This window comes from Rhinolophus sinicus, linkage group LG07 (genome assembly GCF_036562045.2).
Source record: "Rhinolophus sinicus isolate RSC01 linkage group LG07, ASM3656204v1, whole genome shotgun sequence".
Lineage (NCBI taxonomy): Eukaryota > Metazoa > Chordata > Mammalia > Chiroptera > Rhinolophidae > Rhinolophus > Rhinolophus sinicus.
This window is the reverse complement of record NC_133757.1, coordinates 86,965,467-86,985,981: the sequence shown is the minus strand read 5'-3', so window position 1 is coordinate 86,985,981 and position 20,515 is coordinate 86,965,467. Positions and strand designations below refer to the sequence as shown.

At 36.6% G+C, this 20,515-nt stretch overlaps 1 protein-coding gene across 6 annotated transcripts in view; it reads left to right on the top strand.

Annotated features, from left to right (window-relative positions):
- ADAM28 (ADAM metallopeptidase domain 28) overlaps window positions 1-20,515 on the top strand; it is a 50,395-nt gene extending 29,880 nt beyond the window's left edge. The window contains exons 13-24 of one of the 6 annotated variants that reach the window (XM_019714128.2): window positions 757-846; window positions 3,069-3,264; window positions 9,385-9,487; window positions 11,554-11,713; window positions 12,411-12,491; window positions 12,799-12,877; window positions 14,879-14,948; window positions 16,375-16,453; window positions 17,226-17,291; window positions 17,774-17,839; window positions 18,762-18,824; window positions 19,963-20,515. In XM_019714128.2, the coding sequence (XP_019569687.2) occupies window positions 757-846; window positions 3,069-3,264; window positions 9,385-9,487; window positions 11,554-11,713; window positions 12,411-12,491; window positions 12,799-12,877; window positions 14,879-14,948; window positions 16,375-16,453; window positions 17,226-17,291; window positions 17,774-17,839; window positions 18,762-18,824; window positions 19,963-19,983 (1,074 nt within the window). In that variant the 3' untranslated portion in view covers window positions 19,984-20,515. Of the gene's footprint in view, window positions 1-756; window positions 847-3,068; window positions 3,265-9,384; window positions 9,488-11,553; window positions 11,714-12,410; window positions 12,492-12,798; window positions 12,882-14,878; window positions 14,988-16,374; window positions 16,454-17,225; window positions 17,292-17,773; window positions 17,840-18,761; window positions 18,825-19,962 lie in introns of all 6 variants that reach the window. The other 5 variants (XM_019714118.2, XM_074338687.1, XM_019714138.2 and 2 more) reach the window with 5 other exon arrangements.

The following is a 20,515-nucleotide window of genomic DNA, read 5'->3' as shown; positions in this document are numbered from 1 at the left end:
ATCTTATGAACAATTAGTATTAGTGACATGTCAATCTCTCAGGGGGTCAGTGTCTCAGTAATTGCAAAATAGGATTACAAATTTATTCATTCCACGAGAAAGAGGACTCTTTGCCAGATGACATAAGGACAAGAGTTTTAACCGTAAATGTTGTAATTCTAAATATATCACTCCTCTTTGGGAATCTAAATAGCTACAATCAGAAAGTTGTCTGATTTCTCAGAAACAAGGCAGTGAGTACAAAGCAAAATATCTTGCTTTACACAGAGTTGAAGAATTAAATGTCGCAATTCAATAAAGAACTGAATTTTTAGAACTATATTTTCAGTTACATGTTTTAGAGATTAAACTTACTACTGGATAGGTACAAAACTGATTAGTTGAACTAATTATGTTTTTTTATCTATTTAGATGAATTTTATTTTATTTTTTAAAACTCCTTTTTCCTGTTGTTTGCTCTTATATTTTATGCAAAATAGATCTTTTTCAATATTACCATGGGAGGCTAGGGGAACTAGAAAATATATTCAATGTTTTTAGAAATGTAAGTAGAATTCAGATAAATAACGAACCCTCAATTGCTCCCAAATCTCAGTTTTCCTAATGTTAAGCTTTGTTTTATCTTTTATTTTCCTGAAAGTTATTTTCAGACTACACCAAAGGACGGTCTGTGTGATGAATAAACTATATTATGAATTGTGCCAAAATGAGACCAAAAGTAATTCAGCATTTACATTTGTTTCTGGCATTTCTTAGGAATGTACCAACATTTGCTGTGATACTAAAACATGCAAAATCAAAGCAGGCTTTCAATGTACATTAGGAGAATGCTGTGAAAAGTGTCAGGTAAGACTATTTTATTCTATCTTCATAACGATGATTACTCTTTATTTTTTTCTGTGTTGAAATCTCAGGGGTTATGTGAAATGAAATAAACCAAGTAATATTTTTCTGTCTGTACAATAATGCTACCTACCATCTGTCAAGTCCTCACTGAGTACGTAACAAACATGGGCTGTTGGATCCTCCAATACTCCCTTTGACGTAGATATTATTATCTCATTTTGCTTTTGAGGGAACAGAGGCTCAGAACAGAAAATATAAAGACAATTAAGTCACTAAATGTCAATCTCTAAATACTACCGGTTCCAAAGCCAATACTGTCACTCCAACCTCAGAGATGCCACAGTCTTCTTGGACCAAATGTCATAATTGGGCACATATTCCTTTAATAATGGACTTGGTAGAAAAGCTTTTGTTTTGAATAATATGGGAGCTCCCTTATCTTCAACCTTTGAGGTCACTTCAGGGTGAAATTTGTAGAAAGAAGACATAAAATGAGGAAGCTGTGTTATTTCTCAGTGGGGCTTTATGACTTTCCCTTCCAGTTAGAGTTCAGTATTTTACGTTCCACTATTGCATTGAATTCTATATCATGATTATTTGTTTATGTATCTGTCTCCTTTGTTCATTGAATCCTAAGGGCAGGCAGGGGAATGACATGCTCACCTAGCGCAGAATTTCATGTGTTTTAAATGCTCAATAACTGTCTGTAGAAGAAGTGTATAGATGACATACTGGGTTATAGGTAGTGTTTTGGATAGATTTTTTTTTAATTTCAGGAAGAAAAAAATAAAGGATACCAAAAGGAAGAAAATTTGAGAACTTAAGTAGTATTCAAAAAGTGTTTATTAAGTGTTATTTGTTAGAGATCTTGGAAGATTTTTTTAAAAAAAGTTGTCTTTGGCCTTAAAGAACTTGCTGCTTCTTTACAGTAATGATATACCTACCTGAAACAGATGAAAATATGTCTGATTAAATGCTCAGGGAGATATTTTAATGGTGTATGTTCTCTGTGTAGTACTTGGTACTTACAGTTTCACTTAATTTTCATAATGACCTTGTAAAGTAAATATGAGATGGGGAAAAGGATTTCAGAGACTAAATCCATTTTCTAAGTTTACGCACTTAGCCACAAGGTTCAAACCTACATCCTCCAAATCCAAGTTCAGGCCTCTTTCCCCACCACGTGTGGGACAAAGAAGCAATAGTGTGCATGAAAGAAGTCAAGAGGCATTTCATGGAAAAATGAGGCTTTCAATTAGTCTGGAAAATAATGAATAGAGTTTAGAAAAGTGGACAGAAAGAGGAAAAAAAATTTCCACATTTGGAGGCTGAGAGAAAAAATAGAAAGAGAACCGAAGATAATAAGCATGGTTTGTGTGACAGCTGGTAAGAAAGCTAGTCTGGCTGGAGCACCATGGGTTGAATTTGGAGGGTCTCATATGCTCCAATTAAAATTTGGATTTTATTCTGTCACCATCATAAAGATATAGAAAGTTTTTTGATGATATGAGAACCTGCCTGTTCACTTCAACTAGTGAAATATACGCTTCCAATGGCCACACAGACCTCTTCAGATTTGCGTGAATGGCAGGATTTGTTTTACTAAGGTTTCTCTGAGGAAATAAGAGCATGATTTGTAGAAGTAGATGACAATGGAACTAATAAATCAGATGAATATTTGGTTATTTCTCCCTCATGATAAATCATTCCACAGGAAGAAATAAGTTGAAATATCTCAACATACAATAAAAGAAATTAAGGATTAGGAAATGTGATGCCTGGGAAAGTCTGAGAGCATGTTGATCTGGTGCTTATAAACTTATCTTCTTTCATAATGTAAGATCCATGTTACCAATAAATCCTGAATTTGCAGATTAAAATCTCCTTGGAAATCTTGACAAAGTTGTGTTCAACAAAGAGAAATAACTGCCTTCCTCACATCTAGGATGTTGCTTTGTTTTCTTCTGAATTTTTCTCATTGATATTTCCTTGGTGTTTGTTCTACAAATTCAGAAATATTGATTGCTTAATGACTTAGGGCATTGGCCAAAGTCAATAGAAGAGATATAATAGGAGACAGTGCAAATGTAAACTAGAATAAAATGACGCCTCGAAACACCTTGCCAATGAAGGGCCAAGGGGAAAATCTTATTTGTATTCATTTGAGATATTAGGGTAAGTCGGGTGGAAAAAGTCTTCTCTCCTTTGTTATTTTCCTACAGTTTAAAAAGCCTGGTACGGTGTGCAGACCAGCAAAAGACGAGTGTGACCTGCCTGAAATGTGTGATGGTAAATCTGGTATTTGCCCTGAGGATCGATTTCGAGTCAATGGCTTCCCTTGCCAGAATGGAAAGGGCTACTGCTTGGTGGGTCTGTGCCCCACTCTGCAGGAGCAGTGCGCCGAGTTTTGGGGACCAGGTGAGGACAAACCCCAGTGCTGGCATTCCTGCCTCTCTCTATGCATATACAGAAAAAAAAAGAAAATCGTATTATTCCAGGTGACAGAGCTTAATCATGGCTAAAGAAGCATTCTGGCCCATTCTTCTTTCTTAGAAATTGTGCAACTGTTCAAAATTCTGGATAAGAGTATTTTAGGACTTCAGGTCAATTTTGGGGTTGCTAGATTGAGCAAATAAAAAAAGAATGACCCAGTGGATTTTAATTTTAGATTAACAACTTTATTTTAGTATTAATGTGTCTCATGCAATATTTGAGGCAAACTCATATTTTTAAAATAATTCTTTGTTTATCTGAGATTCAAATTTAACTGGGTGTTTGGTATTTTATCTGGCAACCCTAACCAAGATCCTTCTCTGATAAGGAAGTGTGTGTGTGTGTGTGTGTGTGTGTGTGTGTGTGTGTGTGTGTAGGTGTGTGGAAGTTATAGGAATGGGCAGAGAGTAAGCAAAGGAGGAGGGGAAAAAAAAAAGGACAACTCTGGGAATACAGAGGAGCAATGAGGAAAAGTGAAAGCTCTTTAATGTTCATTTTGTCCGTAATACCAGAATTCTAGAGGCCATATTCTCTAATTATACCATAAACAATTTAAAAATAAAAGCATAATTTAGAAATCTCCAGAAATTCTAAATCAAAATTTAAATTGTTCTAACTAACTTGATTAGAAAGGCAATTTTAAAACTATCAATTCTTTGGACTTCCTGGATAGGATCTGATATATATATATATATTTAATTTTCATAGCTTTTTCAGCTACATTTCTAGATTCCTACTTAAATTGCTGAAGGAATTTTTTTTAAATAGGGAAAATACATATTCCTAAAAGTATTTGAAGAGGGTTATCACATGCCAGAAACTTTTCACAATTTATGAAAATATGCAAAAGAGAAGATCAAGGAAAGCAACAGAAATTATTGATTCACAATACACCCAGAATGAAAGAAACCTTGGAAATAAATGGACAAGAACCTAGAAAAATTCTTCAGTAAAACGCTATGTGTCAGTCAAGGCTGGGCTGAGACACAATTTAAGGAGCAAAGCTTGATACCATGAATGTATCGACAAATGCAATATAGAGTGGAAAACATGTGAAAACAAGTTAATCTCCTACACTTGTTCAATTGGCACAGCTCTGTTACAGTTAATGCTTAGTGTTGGTGAGAATGTGACAAAACATCTAGTTTCGTATACTCTGGTAAGAATGTGACTTAAGCAATCTTTTCGGAGAGAATTTGGAAAAATGCACATACGTGTATAACCTAAAATAAGTGCACTCCTTTTGCTAAGAATTGTACCCAAGAATATTTATTTACAAATAGTTTCACCCAGCACTTTTAAAAAACAATAGTGAAAAATTGGGAAACACCTCTAAGTCTAAGAATAAGGATTAGTCAAATAAATTATAGTGTAGTTATCCAATGATTTCTTACAACTTGTACTATAGAATATTTAATGCCCGGGAAAAGGGCACGTATATTGTTAATTGGGAAAAAGTAATTTATGAAGCTGTGTGATACCAGGTAAGTGAATGATGCTTTTCTGCTATATTAGCTGTAGTAACTCTGAAGTTTGGGATTAGGAATATGCTTTTTTCAAAGTATTCATGCCTAATTACTCAGTTTTTCAGTGTGGATATTTTATTATAATAAGAAACTAATAAATGTTACTTACTTGTAGATACAAATAATCAAGACAATATGATAATAAACTAATTTTATCATCCTGAACATTGAAATACATAATTCATTTCAAATGGTTTGAGTTTACAAATTATTATAACATGTTTAATAATTTTCTTGAAACCAGTGTAATACCTTCATAGATTTTGAATTAACCTAGTTTGTTGTTTTTTGAAAGACTAGACTCAAATTTTCCCCTTGTTATTCATTGGTATTTAAGAGCAGCATCGCCCATAGAATAGGAGCATAGGTCTTAGATTCAGAACTGAGTGTTAAGTCTGGTTTTTCATCTTTCTCTGTGACTTACTCAATATGATTTTTCATTTCCTTATTGATAAAATGGAATGATAATAAGAATGGCTAGTATTTCTCAGTCACGTACTACTGTTCTAACAGGCTCACATATATTAATCATTTAATTCTCACAACTTTATGAAGTAGGTGCTATTATATATCTTCATTTTATTGCAGAGCAAACTGAGAGGTTAAGGCACTTGCCCAAGGTCACACAGCTGCTTAGTCTTACTTAACGCCTTGGCTCTTAACCACCATGTTCTGTTTACCTGATGGGGATTTGAAGAAGATCCAAAGAGAACTTAAATATGTGATGCTAATCACTGTTCCTGGCACAGAGCAGAAGTTTGACTGAGCATAGTATGCAGCTGTCACAGTAGCACATAGCAGCAGGACAACATTCCAATATCTGCCGCGGGCTGTTAATATAATACCATGTTTCCCTGAAAATAAGACCTAGCTGGACAATCAGCTCTAATGCGTCTTTTGGAGCAAAAATTAATATAAGACTTGGTCTTATTTTACTATAATATATGACCCAGTCTTATATAATATAATATAATTAATATAACATAATATGATATAATGTAATGTAATATAATAATATAATATAACATAATACCGGTCTTATATTAATTTTTTATCTAAAAGTTGTATTAGAGCTGATTGTCTGGCTAGGTCTTATTTTCGGGGAAACACAGTAACTGTGGCTCTCCTGGCCAAATCTTCATATTTATATAGATTTTTCTTTTCACCTTCAGCAAATCGTCCAGCTGTTTCCAAATACTTAGATAGCCATTATTCAAAAATAGAATATTTAAAAGATTGCTTTCAGTTCCAGCCAGCAATCTTGATATCAAATTTTGCAATCTATATTTCTGAAAATGGTCAGTGGGATTACATCCTGTGCCACACCATGACGTTTTGGTCCACAATGTACTGCACATATGATGGTGCTTCCACAAGATGAGAATGGAGCTGAAAAATTCCTATTACACAGTGCCATTGGGACATCATAGCACAATGCATTACTCATGAGTTTGTAGAGATGCTGGTGTAAACAAACTCACTGCACTATCACTGGTATACAAATATAGCACATATAAGGACTGACAATTAAGTTTGCAAACTCATCCTAGAAAAAGAGCTACATACCTCATTGCTGATATCACTACAGTCACTTTCAAATTACTCCCCTTGGGAAGCTATGCACTGATGCCACTGCCTAGTCTACCCTTCAAAGCCATTTTGGAACTCTTTTTCTGGAATGGACATTAGAACTATTGTATTACCCTTGATGTCCTGAATGTCATCAAAATGTCTTCCTTTCAATATTTCCTTTATCTTCGGGTAAAGAAAGAAGTCAATGGGGGCCAGATCAGGTAAGTAGGGAGGGTGTTCCAATACGGTTATTTGTTTATTGGCTAAAAATCCCTCACAGATAGTGCTGTGTGAGGTGGTGCATTGTCGTGATGCAAGAGCCATGAATTGTTGGCAAAAAGTTCAGGTCGTCTAAACTTTTTCATGTAGCCTTTTCACTACTTACAAATAGCAAACTTGGTTAACTGTTTGTCCAGTTGGTACAAATTCATAATGAATAACCCCTCTGATATTAGAAAATATTACCAATATCGTGGCAACAAGTTTGCAAACCTAATTGTCAGACCTCATACAATTATGTACAGTACATAATACTTGATAATAATAATAAATGACTATATTACTACTTTATGCATGTACTATACTACTTATTATTTTTAAGTGTACTCTTTCTACTAATAAAAAAATAAGTTTACTGTAAAACAATATGTCAGGTTATGCCTCATATGCCAGCAGCCTCATATATCTCATGTTTATCACGTCTCTTAATTGCATTGTTTTCTCTTGTGCTTGATTTCATCTCATGTTTTCTTCATCATGGCCCCTAAGGTACTAAATCCACTGCTAATTGTGACAGTAAGAGGCCACCTCAAATGACTGACCTGGGAATAAATTAAAAGTGTTTAAGGGCTATGGAAGTGGAAAATCAGTGACAGTTATTGCTCGCCAGTCAGGCACGCCCCATTCCACTGTATATACAATCTTGAAGAACAAAAACAAAGTGACAGAAGCTGTTGAAAGATAAGCTTCATTGAGGTCAGTGAGACTAACAAAAATTTGAGAAGGGCCTGTATCAGACATCGAGAAAGTTCTAATGACCTGGATTGAAGACCAGACACAGAAGTGTGCCCCTCTCAGCACCGTAACGATCACGGCCAAAGCAAGAAATTTGTTTGCAATAATGTTGAACTAAAAGTTGGACCTACCTATGAGGTTGAATTTACTGCTAGCTCTGGATGATTTAAGTGATTTAAGAATTGTTCATTATTCATTACATAATATGAAAGTGAGTGGGGAGTCTGTAAGTGCTGATGTGAAGGCAGCTGAAGACTTGTGGGAAATTCTAGATAAGCTGATAGTGGAGGAAAATTGCTTGCCAAAGCAAGTATTCCATATGGATGAAACCTCCCTATTCTAGAAACTGATGCTTGAAAAGAATCTCATCCATAAGGAGACCAAGTCAATGCCAGGTTGCAAGGCTTTTAAGGACAGGGTAACAGTCTTGCTTGGGGGTGTTGTTTCAGGCTACAAATGGAAACCCTTTGTGACCTGGCACAGTGAGAATCCAAGGCCTTCAGGTGTGTCAATACGTACACGTAGCAAGTGTCCTGCAGGAGCAACAAGAAGTCATGGATGACCCAGCTCCTCCTCCAAGACGCCCTCCTGAATTGCTGCGCCCATGAAATGGAGACGTGCTGTTCGGAGCATAACACACCTTTCCAGGTTTTGCTTATTGTTGGAAATGCTCCTGGACCGCCTCCTTTTATGGGTGAGCTGCGTCCCTATATCAAAGTGGTTTCTCCCTCCAAACACCACCTCTTCGATCCAACCAATGGGTCAAGGAGTTGTAGCAGCTTTTAAGGCCTCCTGCCTGAGGGGGACCTTTGCCCAGGTTATTGCTGCAACTGAGGAAGACACTGATGCAATTCTGGGAGGATTCCATCTGTGACTGCATCCAGAACCTTGCTTGGACTTGGCGTGATGTCACCAAGGAGTGTATGGATGGCATCTGGAAGAAGACACCCAAGAGGTTGGTCCACAACTTCAAAGATTTGCCAAGGATGAGGAGGCTGCAATAATCAACGCGGCTGTGGCTGAGATGGCAGCCGGCTTGAACCTGGGTGTGGAGGAGGAGGTTCCTGAAGTACTAGACTAATGAGGAGTAGTTAGAACTAGAACAGGAACACACAGTTGAAGAAGAGGCAAGAGAAAAGGAAACTGCAAGAAAAGAAAAAGAAGAATCCCCTAGAAAATTCACAGGAAAGGGTTTAGCAGACACTTTTGTAGAGGTCTATGAGCTCCCTAAAAAGTTTGAAAGCATGGACCCCAACACCAAAAGGCTGGGGAATGTTCATGGGGTGTTATCTGCTTACAAGCAAATTTATGTTGAGAAAAAGAAACCAAGCAAACCACTGGATATATTTCTGAAAAGAGTGACACCTCCTCAAGGAGAGCCTCAGGCAGGTCCTTCGGGAGGAATTCCAGAAGAAGGCAGTGTTACCATTGGAGGCGACCGCTCCATGCGTGTTTTTGGCCCTGAGCACCTTCCAGTGGGACAAGACGTGGAGGTGGGAGACAGTGGTGATGACCCTGATTCTGTGTAGGCCAAGGCCAGTGTGTGTGTTTGTGTCTTAGTTTTTAACAAAAAATTTAAAAAGAAAATAAAACATCGATTTAAAAAGCATGTAGAATAAGGATATAAAGAAAGAAAATACTTCTGTACAGCTGTGCAATGTAACCTGGGAGGAATAGGCTATCCTATAGAGTCTAGGTGTGTAGTAGGCTAGACCGTTGAGGTTTGTGTGAGTGCGCTCTGTGATGTTCACACAACGAGGAAATCACCTAATGACCCATTTCTCAGAATGTATCCCTGTCATTAAGCAGCACATGACTGTTTGTTAAAATAGTATTTCTCATGCTGGTTTTATATTTTATTAACCCTTTGTAGCATTGAGCTCTCTATCTTCTTTCTTTGCAAATGTGTCTCTGCTGATCATGCCTCATCCAGGAACTGAGGTTGCAGATAAGTCATGTTACAGCAGGAACGAAGGTGGGTCAAAGTATGGGTACTGTCGCAAAGTGGAAGACACACGCATTCCCTGTAAAGCAAAGTAAGTGGCCTTATTGTTTGAACCTTCCTGCCCCACAGACTAGGGACATTATTCACTTCCAGCCAAACATTCTGATTTAGTCCATTTAAAGAGAAAGTGAATTTGGACATCATTCATTTGATAAATATTCATTGAGTGACTATGTGCCATATTTTAAGCTAGGCACTGAATTAAGACAAGAAAGAATTGATTCCTTTTTTCAAGTCCCTTGTAGTGGGTGTTCCAGATGATACAAAGTACAGTCACTGTCAAATAGAATGAATGTTTGAGGTGGAACATGCAAGTTGAATGGGCCCATTTGGAAATGTATCCATTGATTTTCCAGGATATTTTGGGTGCTTTTCCATAAGGGAACTATATTTATCTGTTCAGAGAAATATTTATCTGTTCAGAGAAATAACTAATACTATGCTTATACAGTTTTATTTAAACTTGCCATGGTATTACAGAAATAAAAATTACAGTAAGAGAAATAATTGACAATTCACCTGAAGAATTTGTTTTAGTTTGTGTATTGATATTCTTGAAAAATCATAGAATATTATATGCAATGAACTTGAGATTTTTCTTTAAGTTTTGTTTGAAGTTTGCAATTTTAAGATGATGCTTAAAATTCAAATCATCATAGATTAAATTCCCAATACCTGGTCCAAATTTTACACATACAACATAATGTATAACAAGAGGTTGAACAAAGCTTTTCTACTAAACACTAACTTTTCCAGATGATAGATATTACCAAACAAACTGTATTTTGGATATAGGGTCATCTCTTGGAGAGTTTGGGCCTAAAGGATGGACAGTGATATCCTGTGGTCTCTCCTTTATAGGAAATCAGGGCAGAATCAAAAGGGGAAACATATGTAAAAGGAAATATATGGGGGAGAAATGGGCACTATGTAGTATGAGAGCTAGTGAGTGGGGAAAGAGTAGGGTAGTTCCATCTTTTCTCTACAGCATGTACACACATCACTGTCCCATATCACCATTTACATGAGCCATTTACTGGATAATTTCCACAGCTAGGAGCACAAACATTTCACTCTTCCCACAGGCTGCCTTTCTAGTCACTTCTTAAGAGTCATGGTGTATAGTGGATTAAGCTTGGAATTCCCTGTGCCCTAGAATCTTCCTTGTAAGTCTTCACCTAAAAGATTCATTGTCTCAGGTTTGGAGACAATGGCTGTCTTCCTCTACTCTTCAACCGTATTTTCTACCATCACCAAAGACATCAGGAGGATCCGATTCTATCTATTCTCAGTATACTTTTTCACAGACCTCCTCTGAATTCTCTAAAATTGGCTGTAATTTGAATTGACGTAATCTTTATTCACCTTGGTGGTAAAAGAATGGTTTTATGGAGCGCTGAGCAGTTTCATCTGTATTTTCAGGTAGACAGTCCGTTCTGTAACCCCACATAATGCCTTGGAGTATTCAAGGCTCAGTTTTATATTGACACAACCATAGCTGAGAGAATTATTCTGCACAATTCATAAAAATAAATAAGGAATGTTAGCTGAAACAGGATAGAATCTGATTTCCAAGGTGCCCTCCATGATGGCAGAAAGCTACCCTCCTTATACCTTCTAGCTTCATCAAATATATGACCTCCATGCCCAATTGATTGTCTCGGTCTCTGTTGGCTTCTCCAGCTCCAGCCATCACTTTCCAATAAGCAAAGAGGAAGAAACAAACAAACAAACAAAAAATGAGGATAAGAACATGCTCCCTCATGTACAGCCACCCTCAAGAATTTGCATTTAAGATTCTGCTTCCTTCCTAGTGGCCAGAACTTAGGCAATTGGCCAAAAGTAGCTGCATGAGAATCTGAGAAATGACTGTGTGTTGTCTTTTTTTTCATAGCAACAATGTGCCTTACAATAGTCAATGGTTCTTTTACTGAAGAATAAGGGGGGAAATTGATTTGAAGGACAAAGAGGAGTCTCTGCTATAGGGAGAAATACTATTAATTAAATATTGATAGTTAAGGAGCTGGTTTATATTTATATAAAACTGCAAGTTGGGTCCTGGTATTTCAACTGCAACACATTTTGGCTTTTCTTCAGGGATGCCATGTGTGGCAAGTTGTTCTGTCAAGGTGGGTCGGATAATTTGCCCTGGAAAGGACGTATAATAACGTTCCTGACATGTAAAACATTTGATCCTGATGACAACAGTCAAGAAATAGGCATGGTAGCCAACGGAACGAAGTGTGGAAACAAGCAGGTAAGTTGAAACTGTGTTTTTTTATTCAAAATGTTTAGTGTTGTTTTTTTGTTTTATTTCTCAGTGCCTCCTTGTGTTTCATAGGAACAGTTTTCAAAGTAATACTATGTCATTGATTTATGCCTGCCTGCATTTATTCCTTCAATATTGTTTAATAAGTACCTATTTATTATGTGTTTAACACTAAGTTGTTAAACTTAGGTAAGTTTTATTGCCCTCAAATTTATAGGTTATTAATGAATGGTAGTTACTCTGATAATAATAAAGAGAATAATAACGATGATATTTATGTTTGCACAAATCATATTTTTTAAATATTGCAAATGATGTGATATTGACATGTTTTCCATAATCGTTTTGTTTGAATGGGTACCTTGTATCATGTGCAATGCTCAGCTCAGTCGTAAATATCAGTCTTAAACTTTGGACTGAAGAGTTGGGTTAAGGGAGTGACCCCTGAGGAATGAAGTGAAGTAAGGAAATCTTTAAAGAGGGCTTTCTAAATATTTCATTATAAAAATTGTCTAGATCCTACCTTCCTAGATTCAAAAGAATGCTGGTTTCCGTAATAAAAAGGTAAGTTTGATAACAGCATAGTGATTAGTAATATAAGACTAAATTCCAAAAAGTTAACAATTTGTAGAGCTGACGCCAATGGACATTCGTGTAAATTTCATGTTTTTGACATCACTTTCAGGTTTGCATTAATGCAGAATGTGTGGACATCGAGAGAGCCTACAGATCAACTAATTGTTCATCTAAGTGCAAAGGACATGCTGTAAGTTTTGACAGTGTTTCACCAAGTTGGCTGAAGCTTGTGTAATTTTAGGTCAGTTTTGATGATGTGAAGTTTTAGCATGAAATGATTAAAATTATTAAGTTTGCCTAACCCCTCAGTCATATGTTTCAATGAAAAAGTTTGTCTAAGACCCTGATACGTACTGAAATTCCTATTATTGATTCATATGTTATGTAGATAGCTAAAAACCACCGGGCAGGGGTTATTCCTTTTTCAGAATGGACTTAATTGGGTTGGTGGTCAGTCTGGTGTGGAAACTGACAGGATAATTCCTCCCCTCCCCCAGGTGTGTGACCACGAGCTCCAGTGTCAGTGTAAAGAAGGCTGGGCTCCTCCCAACTGTGATGACTCCTCAACGGTCTTTCGTAGGTAACATTACACATCTAACCTGAGAAAATTCCCCTTCTTTCCTAAGCTTTTCTTTCACGTAACATAAAATTGATTTACCTCTTTTCCCTCCTCTGAGAATTCCTGTTCTGTAGCTACTGAATCCATAATATTCATCTTCAAAACTCTTTAACAACTTTCAGTCATATTTTCTGCCTCCTTATATTTTTACTCCACATAACAAAAATATTTCCTCAAATTTTATGTTTGTAATCTTATTTTAATCCCCTAAATTTTCTTGCTTTATAATTGTTCCATTTTCTTAGCAGCGTTGACTTAATGTGTAGATATAACATCCCCATAACCCTCTCTAAGGATATGACGGTTTATTTTTGTAGGTTTAATTCTGTTCTCTGAATGACCTTTATTTCTTTTGAGTTTGACTGTTCTGTTTTTTTCACTCCGTCTCTTGTATGTCATTGTGTGTTTCTCCTCAGAGTCTGTGATCTTTTGTTGAATATGAGATTAGGTTAACTTGAATTAGCTCACATGGGTTCTCTTTGTATGTTTGTGTGCTTGTTGTACCTACCGAATCCTTTCCTGATAGGAGATCTGGCTTTGAGCTCTATCCGCAGATCGGTATATGTCTTTATAGGACATCATGGTGGGAAGCAGCCAGAGTGGGGATCCTCACCTCTAGTCGCCATGATGGAGAGTACTTTGCCACGAGAAGAGAGGTCTTCATATCATTAACTTCCTGAGCGAGCTACTTTTCCTCTGCATTCACTCTCTCTTTGATTTCCCCCTTCTTTCTCTGATCTAGTATGGGTATCTGCGATTAGCCTCTGTGCTGCTTCTCATGCTCTTGCATCCCCCGTTGTTCCTAGAGCGTTCTCAGGGCTTTGTCTTGAGCCATGAGCCACTCTTGTTTTATATACACAAGGGGTAGGGATGGGCCTGAATGAATCGTCTGTCCCAAGATCAGATTCTCTGTTGACTTCCCAAGAAAGAATAATATCTACTACTGAAGTTTGGGCTAATTTTTTTTAAATTGTTGATTCTTTAGTAGACTTCCCAAGAAAGAATAGCATTTACTTCTAATGTTTGGAGCTATAATTTACTCTGTTTCCATTCACCTAAATCCCTTTACTTCCTATATTCCTGCAATTCTTTTAATTTTTATAGAGGGTGGAGAATTAGATATTTGAACTGCTGTTCTTTTCTTACCTAGAATTCAGCTTCTGATGTATCTACCCCTGTCTGTGTGTTCACACTTGTGAACTTTTCTTGCATTTATACAAAAATTAATCTTGTTATATCTCTGTAATTAGAGAGTAGAGCTGTTTGAATGGCTCTTCAAATTTATATCTCCTGGTTTCTGTGGTTTCTGACTATTATATGAGAAATGAATATTTGAAATAACAAAAGATTGAGATTACATTTATTACTTAAGTTAGTAGGTAAAAGAGAAAACACCATATAGATCCAGGAAATTGGTTCCAACCGTTCCCCAACTTACAGGGTCACATAATTTCTTTTCTGTACATAGTAATTGGCAATATAGAGCAAACATCAGTAGAACACTCAGTTATGTCTCTATCAGTTCTCTTACTGACGTCTCAGCTCCTTGGAGTATGATTTCAAAGCTTCAGTTACTTTTTCCCTCTTTTATTCCAAGGACGAATTTTGAAAATGTTTCTCTACTCTTCTGCCAGCCTCCTTACTTCATGTTCTATCTAATATCTCAACCATTTGTTTTCCAATGATTACAAACATCATCCCTTCTAAAAGTTCTTAGTAGCATTTGCTTTAGATTTGCATATAGATTTCCCCTTTATTTCCTCTATCTAAATAATATTACAATTATCATGATTAAAATACATTTGCATTTTACTGGCTATGAGAAGTTTTCCAGGGGATGCATGTTATCTGGGGAAAAGATAGTTGGAACTTGTGCTCAATAAAGAAATGAGGACAAGTGTGGTGTGTGTCTGTGAATTTCCCATGTCCTCACTAGGCCTGGGTTCTCTTTGTTGCAGACTTCTCCATTGTGGTTGGGGTGCTGTTCCCTGTGGCGGTCATATTTGTGGTGTTTGCTGTAGTAATCAGGTACCAGAGCACCAGAGGGAAGCAGAAGAAAGTCCAGAGGTTTTTGGTTTTTTTTCAATTTATTGGGGTGACAGTGGTTAGTAAAATGACATAGGTTTCAGGGGTACAATTCTATAATACATCATTTACATAGCACATTGTGTGCTCACCCCCCAGAGTCAGTTTTCCTGACCCGCTTTACCCTCTACTACCCCACTTCTCCGTGACTCCCCAGTAACCGCTAAATTGCTGTCTGTGTCTATGAGTTTTTGGTTTTTTGTTTTGTTTTGTTTATTTGTCTTGTTCCTTTTTTGCTTTCAGTTTTATATCCCACATATCAGTGAATTGCTTTGAAACTTTTGACTTCTAATTTACTTTAAATTCAAGCATGTGACCCAGATACTCACATTTACTTTCAGTTTACTTCAAATACTCAGAAAGAAGTACAGGTATGTTTTTCTTGGACGAGAGGCTGGATATCTCTTTTGCTGGGAAATCCTTCACAGCAAGACATGTCTTTTTCTTCTGTTAATCACTGTATGTGTAATTAACAATAAGATTAATAGATCGCATTATGAAAGATTTTGCACTGTAAGTATATAATATCTAACATTTATTGATCACTATCTATGACAAGCACTATGCCAAGTCCTTTTACATACATTATCTCATTCAATCTTCACAAGAACATCAGCAGGTAGTAACTATTGTTTGTGTTTTATAGATGAAAAGATGTTATGTATTAATTTTACAACAATCCTGCAAAGTCAGGCACTTCACATTTTTACTGATGTGGAGACAGAACTCAGAGAGGTGAATAAACATGTTCAAAGTCCTACAAAGCAAGTTAGGGAGCCTTGATTGTACCTGGATAGATCAGTCTTTCAAACATGGTCTTGACACTATGGTATCTTTCTTACATTTTTTTAAAGATTGACTTATTCATCCATAATTGGCTATTAATAAATATTAAATGAATAAAATAAATCATTAATTAAATAAAATAATTTAGATAAAAGTACAATTCATCACCATCATTATTAAGAATAGGGGCTTTGTGAGAGAATCAAAAAGAAAATTAGTGGTCGTGCTTTCATTATTTTTCTGACATTTTTATTATTTCAGCTGTACCAAATAACATGGTGATTATACATTTATATTCCTCACAAAGTGACCACCCCAATAAGTCTAGTACCCACCTGACACTGTACGTAGTTATTACAATATTATTGATTATATTCCCTGTGCTCTACTTTATATCTGTGTGGTGGTGGTTATGAATTACAGGACATGGAAACCTGAAGAATGTCCTGTCACGTAGACGAAAATACAGTCAATAGTGAAGGATGATACAGTGGGCAAAGGAATCTGGCAAACTCCTTCTGAGTTTCCCCCTCATGGTGAAGGAGCTGCTAAGTCAATGTGTATGCTATACTTTCTCCTACAGGCCACTGTCTACCAGGGGCACCAGACCACGCAGACAGAAGAGGAAACCTGAGACGGTGAAGGCTGTTCAACGCCAAGAGGTGAACCATAGTTTGTACTGTTCTTGCCGTGGACCCCAGTGTGTGATTCTCTCTGTCTCTTGTCCTGACCTCCTATTTGTCATTTCTCCTCACCAGAGGTTTACAAATCCATCGCACTAGTGAGTATGTAGCAAGGATTGTGGTGGGCTCTATAACTACATGTTCAGAAAGAAAGTTCTTCTTTGCCTTTTGTTGAATGTAGAAAAGTCTCCCTAAAATGCAGAGGCTGCTTTGCTCTGGTTCACAAAATGCAAAAAGAATAAAGAGAACAAGGAGGGTAGATGTCAGATCTCTCTCTCTCCCTCTCCCTCTCCCTCTCCCTCTCCCTCTCCCTCTCCCTCTTCCTGTCTCTCTCCCTCTCTCTCTCTAGGTTGATTCCTTATTCCTTTTGGAAATATCCCAGTAAAAACAATTATATATACATATATATATATGTGTGTGTGTGTGTATATATATATATATATATATATATATATATATATATGTATGTATAACAATATGTGTAATATGTTCTGGTTGTATCCTGAAAGTTTAGAAATTTTGGCAGAAGTGGGTTAATGATAACGACATTGGTAATAATGTGTTGGATGGAAACTTACCAGTCTGACAACTGTGACCACAGCAGAATACAGCAGCTGGGTCAATGGGATGTCCCATCCGGTCTCTCAGTGTCATCTTAGTCTTGATCTGCCATGTCTTGAGAGGCCTGCCTATTTAGAAGCTGAACTTAGGAAACAGATAATTTCATTTTAAAATATTTCCTTCTTTTTAGGTAAGTCAGATGAAGCTTCATGTCCCTGATCTTCCAGCAGAGGGCAGTGAGCCTCCAGCTTCTTTTGTGAGTTAGCAACTTCTCTTAAATACAATATCACTTCTAATCTAACGTTAAGGAAAAGCTAGGGAACGACACAATCCCTAGTGCCCAGCTATTTCTTGGGCAATCAGTGAATAGCAATATAAAGTATAGATTCTTCTGCAAAACTTTTGGAAAATACAAAATGTGAGAATGTGGGTCTCTCCAGCATACTCCTAAATTTATCCCCTAAACTAGAATTACCAGGTCTATAAAGCTGATAACTTATTGCCAGAGTGCCGATCTGCTTCATAGAATGCCATTTTCATCATGGGTTTATTGGCATTGGACTTATGTCTGAATTGTATGTGTGTACCTAAATAAAAGCAAGAGAACTCACAGCCTTAGACTACTCATGAGTAGGGTCCTCTGTTCTCCATTTCCGAAAATGATTTAAGCCTTTCCATTAAGCACATCTGTTTCCAAGGCCCCATCTTTGAACAGATTTTTTTTTTTTTCACCTCTAGCTCATTAAAAAGCCAGATTTTCCACCACCACCGATTCCTACATCTGTATCATCTTCCTCTTTCCTTGTAAGTATCAGATGGTCCCTGGTGATTTTAAATGTCCCTTGTGCCCAATGTGAATAGTGTCTCTAAATTTATGGGTTCATTAATGAGATCTGTGCTCCCTGGGCTAACCTGCGATATCATAGCACATAGGTACATCTGAGAAAGCAAGGCCTACTTACTATCTATAAATTATTATTATTATTATTATTATTATTATTATTATAATACTATAAATTATTAAATTATTATCTATTAATTTATAGCTATTCAAATAGTTCTAGTGTTATATAATTGTTAAGAAATGATAGGTAGTTCTGCTGTAGAAGACAAACTATATCCTTCAAAGGACAGTTTGTTTCTAGATGCTGATTTTGGAGGGTATAAAATTTTATTATACATTATCTTTTACTTTCCTATTTATTATAGATAGAATAAGATCTATATTAGTCACAGTTTTCTGTAGGAGGTAAGGCATAAACAAACCTGGAATAAATTCAGGCACTCATGAAGTAAATGGTAGAATTCATTCACTCAAGTAGTTACTGAGCATATTTCCTCATACTTGGTATTCTGCTTTGGGTAAATGAAAAGACTGAAATTTAAGGTGTTTTTTTTTTTCCAAGAAGGTTTACAATTGTAGTGGGAAAACAAGTCATACACATAATGAACCACTTGATTCCTCATATATGATTTGTGCCCTGAAAAACCGGTGATACTAATGAGAAGAATATGGTACAGGGAAAATGAATGGGGTTGGAGTGATTAAAGTAGGAGAAAGCCATTGACTAAGTAGTTGGAATTTGAACCCTCTCCTGAGATTTGGGTAGAATTTAAATGAGTGATGAAGAAGTGAGGAATGATTTAAATAAGGAAATAAGAATAGCTAAGATGAGAAATAGATAGCATTTCTAATGACTTACCATTATTTTTGTCCCTTATATAGCATAAAGACACAAAAGTACCTCACGCTACTGTTTTCAAGGATAATCCTATGTCTACACCTAAGGTAAGAGATCCAAAGCCAAATTATTATAATTCTGTAGTACTCTAGTGTCAAGGACAGAAGTTGTAACTACGAGGTCAGACAATTAAATTTGTGAACTCATCTTAGAGAAAGTGCTACACACCTCATTGCTGAATATCACTACGGTCACCTTCAAAGTACTCCCCTTGGGAAGCTGTGCACCAACGCCAGGCCTGGTCCACCCTTCAAAGCAATTTTGGAACTCTTTTTTTGGAATGGCTATCAGAGCTGTCATCATATTACCCTTGATGTCCTGAATGTCATCAAAATATCTTTCTGTCAATATTTCCTTTATGTTCAGGTAAAGAAAGAAGTCACTGGGGGCCAGATCAGGTGAATAGGGAGGGTGTTCCAATACAGTTATTTGTTTCTGGACTAAAAACTCCCTCACAGACAGTGCCGTGTGAGGTGGTGCATTGTCGTGATGAAAGAGCCATGAATTGTTGGCGAAAGGTTCAGGTTGTCTAGGTTTTACATGCAGCCTTTCCAGCGCTTCCATCCAAATAGTAAAGTTGGTTGACTGTTTGTCTAGTTGGTACAAATGCATAAGGAATAACCCCTCTGATATCAAAAAGGTCAGCAACACCATTGCAACAAGTTCCCAAACTTAATTGTCAGACCTCGTATGTTTTTCTAGATGTTCACTAAGAACAGCATCATCTGTATGATTGTAGGATGAGTGCTAACATTCAATTATGTCTTCCTTCTGAGTTTGGCCAATGACCTAGAGGAAGAAGATGGAAGGGTCTTAGCTAGAAAGTGATGGTGATCCCAAGTCTTCATTTTCTCAGAAATATTTCCCAGGGATTGTGAGATGGAGGAAGATTCCCATAGGACAATCACGCAGTGTTTTGTAACTCTTCCCCCGATCTCCCACCGGCTCCATATTATGTTAATTGGCTAGGTAGATATTTGGATATTTGGATCCCAGTGTGATGTTTTTCTCATCTTCTTTCCCTATATTCTCATGTTTCTACTCTTTCACTGTAATGTATCAAATAATCTGTAAGATAGGAGCTGTAACTACAGAGAATTGATTTTAATTTCTTAATATTTCAAAGTTATGAGATATGTAAATTTTTAGGAAAACCTGATCACTTAAGAGTTTGGTCTTTTTCAGGGTTGCAATCCAAATGTCTGAAGCAACAGCTAAGCAAGGATTGGTGGGTAAATGATCAACTTGGAAGATAGGACAATGTGGATGGAAGAGAAATATATGGGCTTTCTCAGTACTATTTGCTCTTGATACCCAAGGAGGTTAACATTTCTTTATTCATGTTATACTTTGAAGAGATTAAACAAATAACAAATATTTCCAAGCGAGACATACTCTTAAGAATCTTTGTATGAATTTAAAATTTATATTCTCCATACTTGGGAAGGAAGATGACTCTAAAGATACACCTATGAAGCTGAAATCTCTAATTAGGTAACTTTTCTAGACACTCCCCTACTTCTTTTTTTTTTTTTTTTTTTTTTTTTACTGGGATGTTGACTAATATCTGTTCAAATATTTTGAACACTTTGATTATCTCATTTGGAGGGAATTAATTCACCCTCTAATGGGAAAAAAAACCAAAAAACAAGGAATCACAGGAAACTTAGATGGAAGAAAATTATACTTTTATCATTAGAAGACTAATAACAACTTGATTATTTTAACTATTAACCTA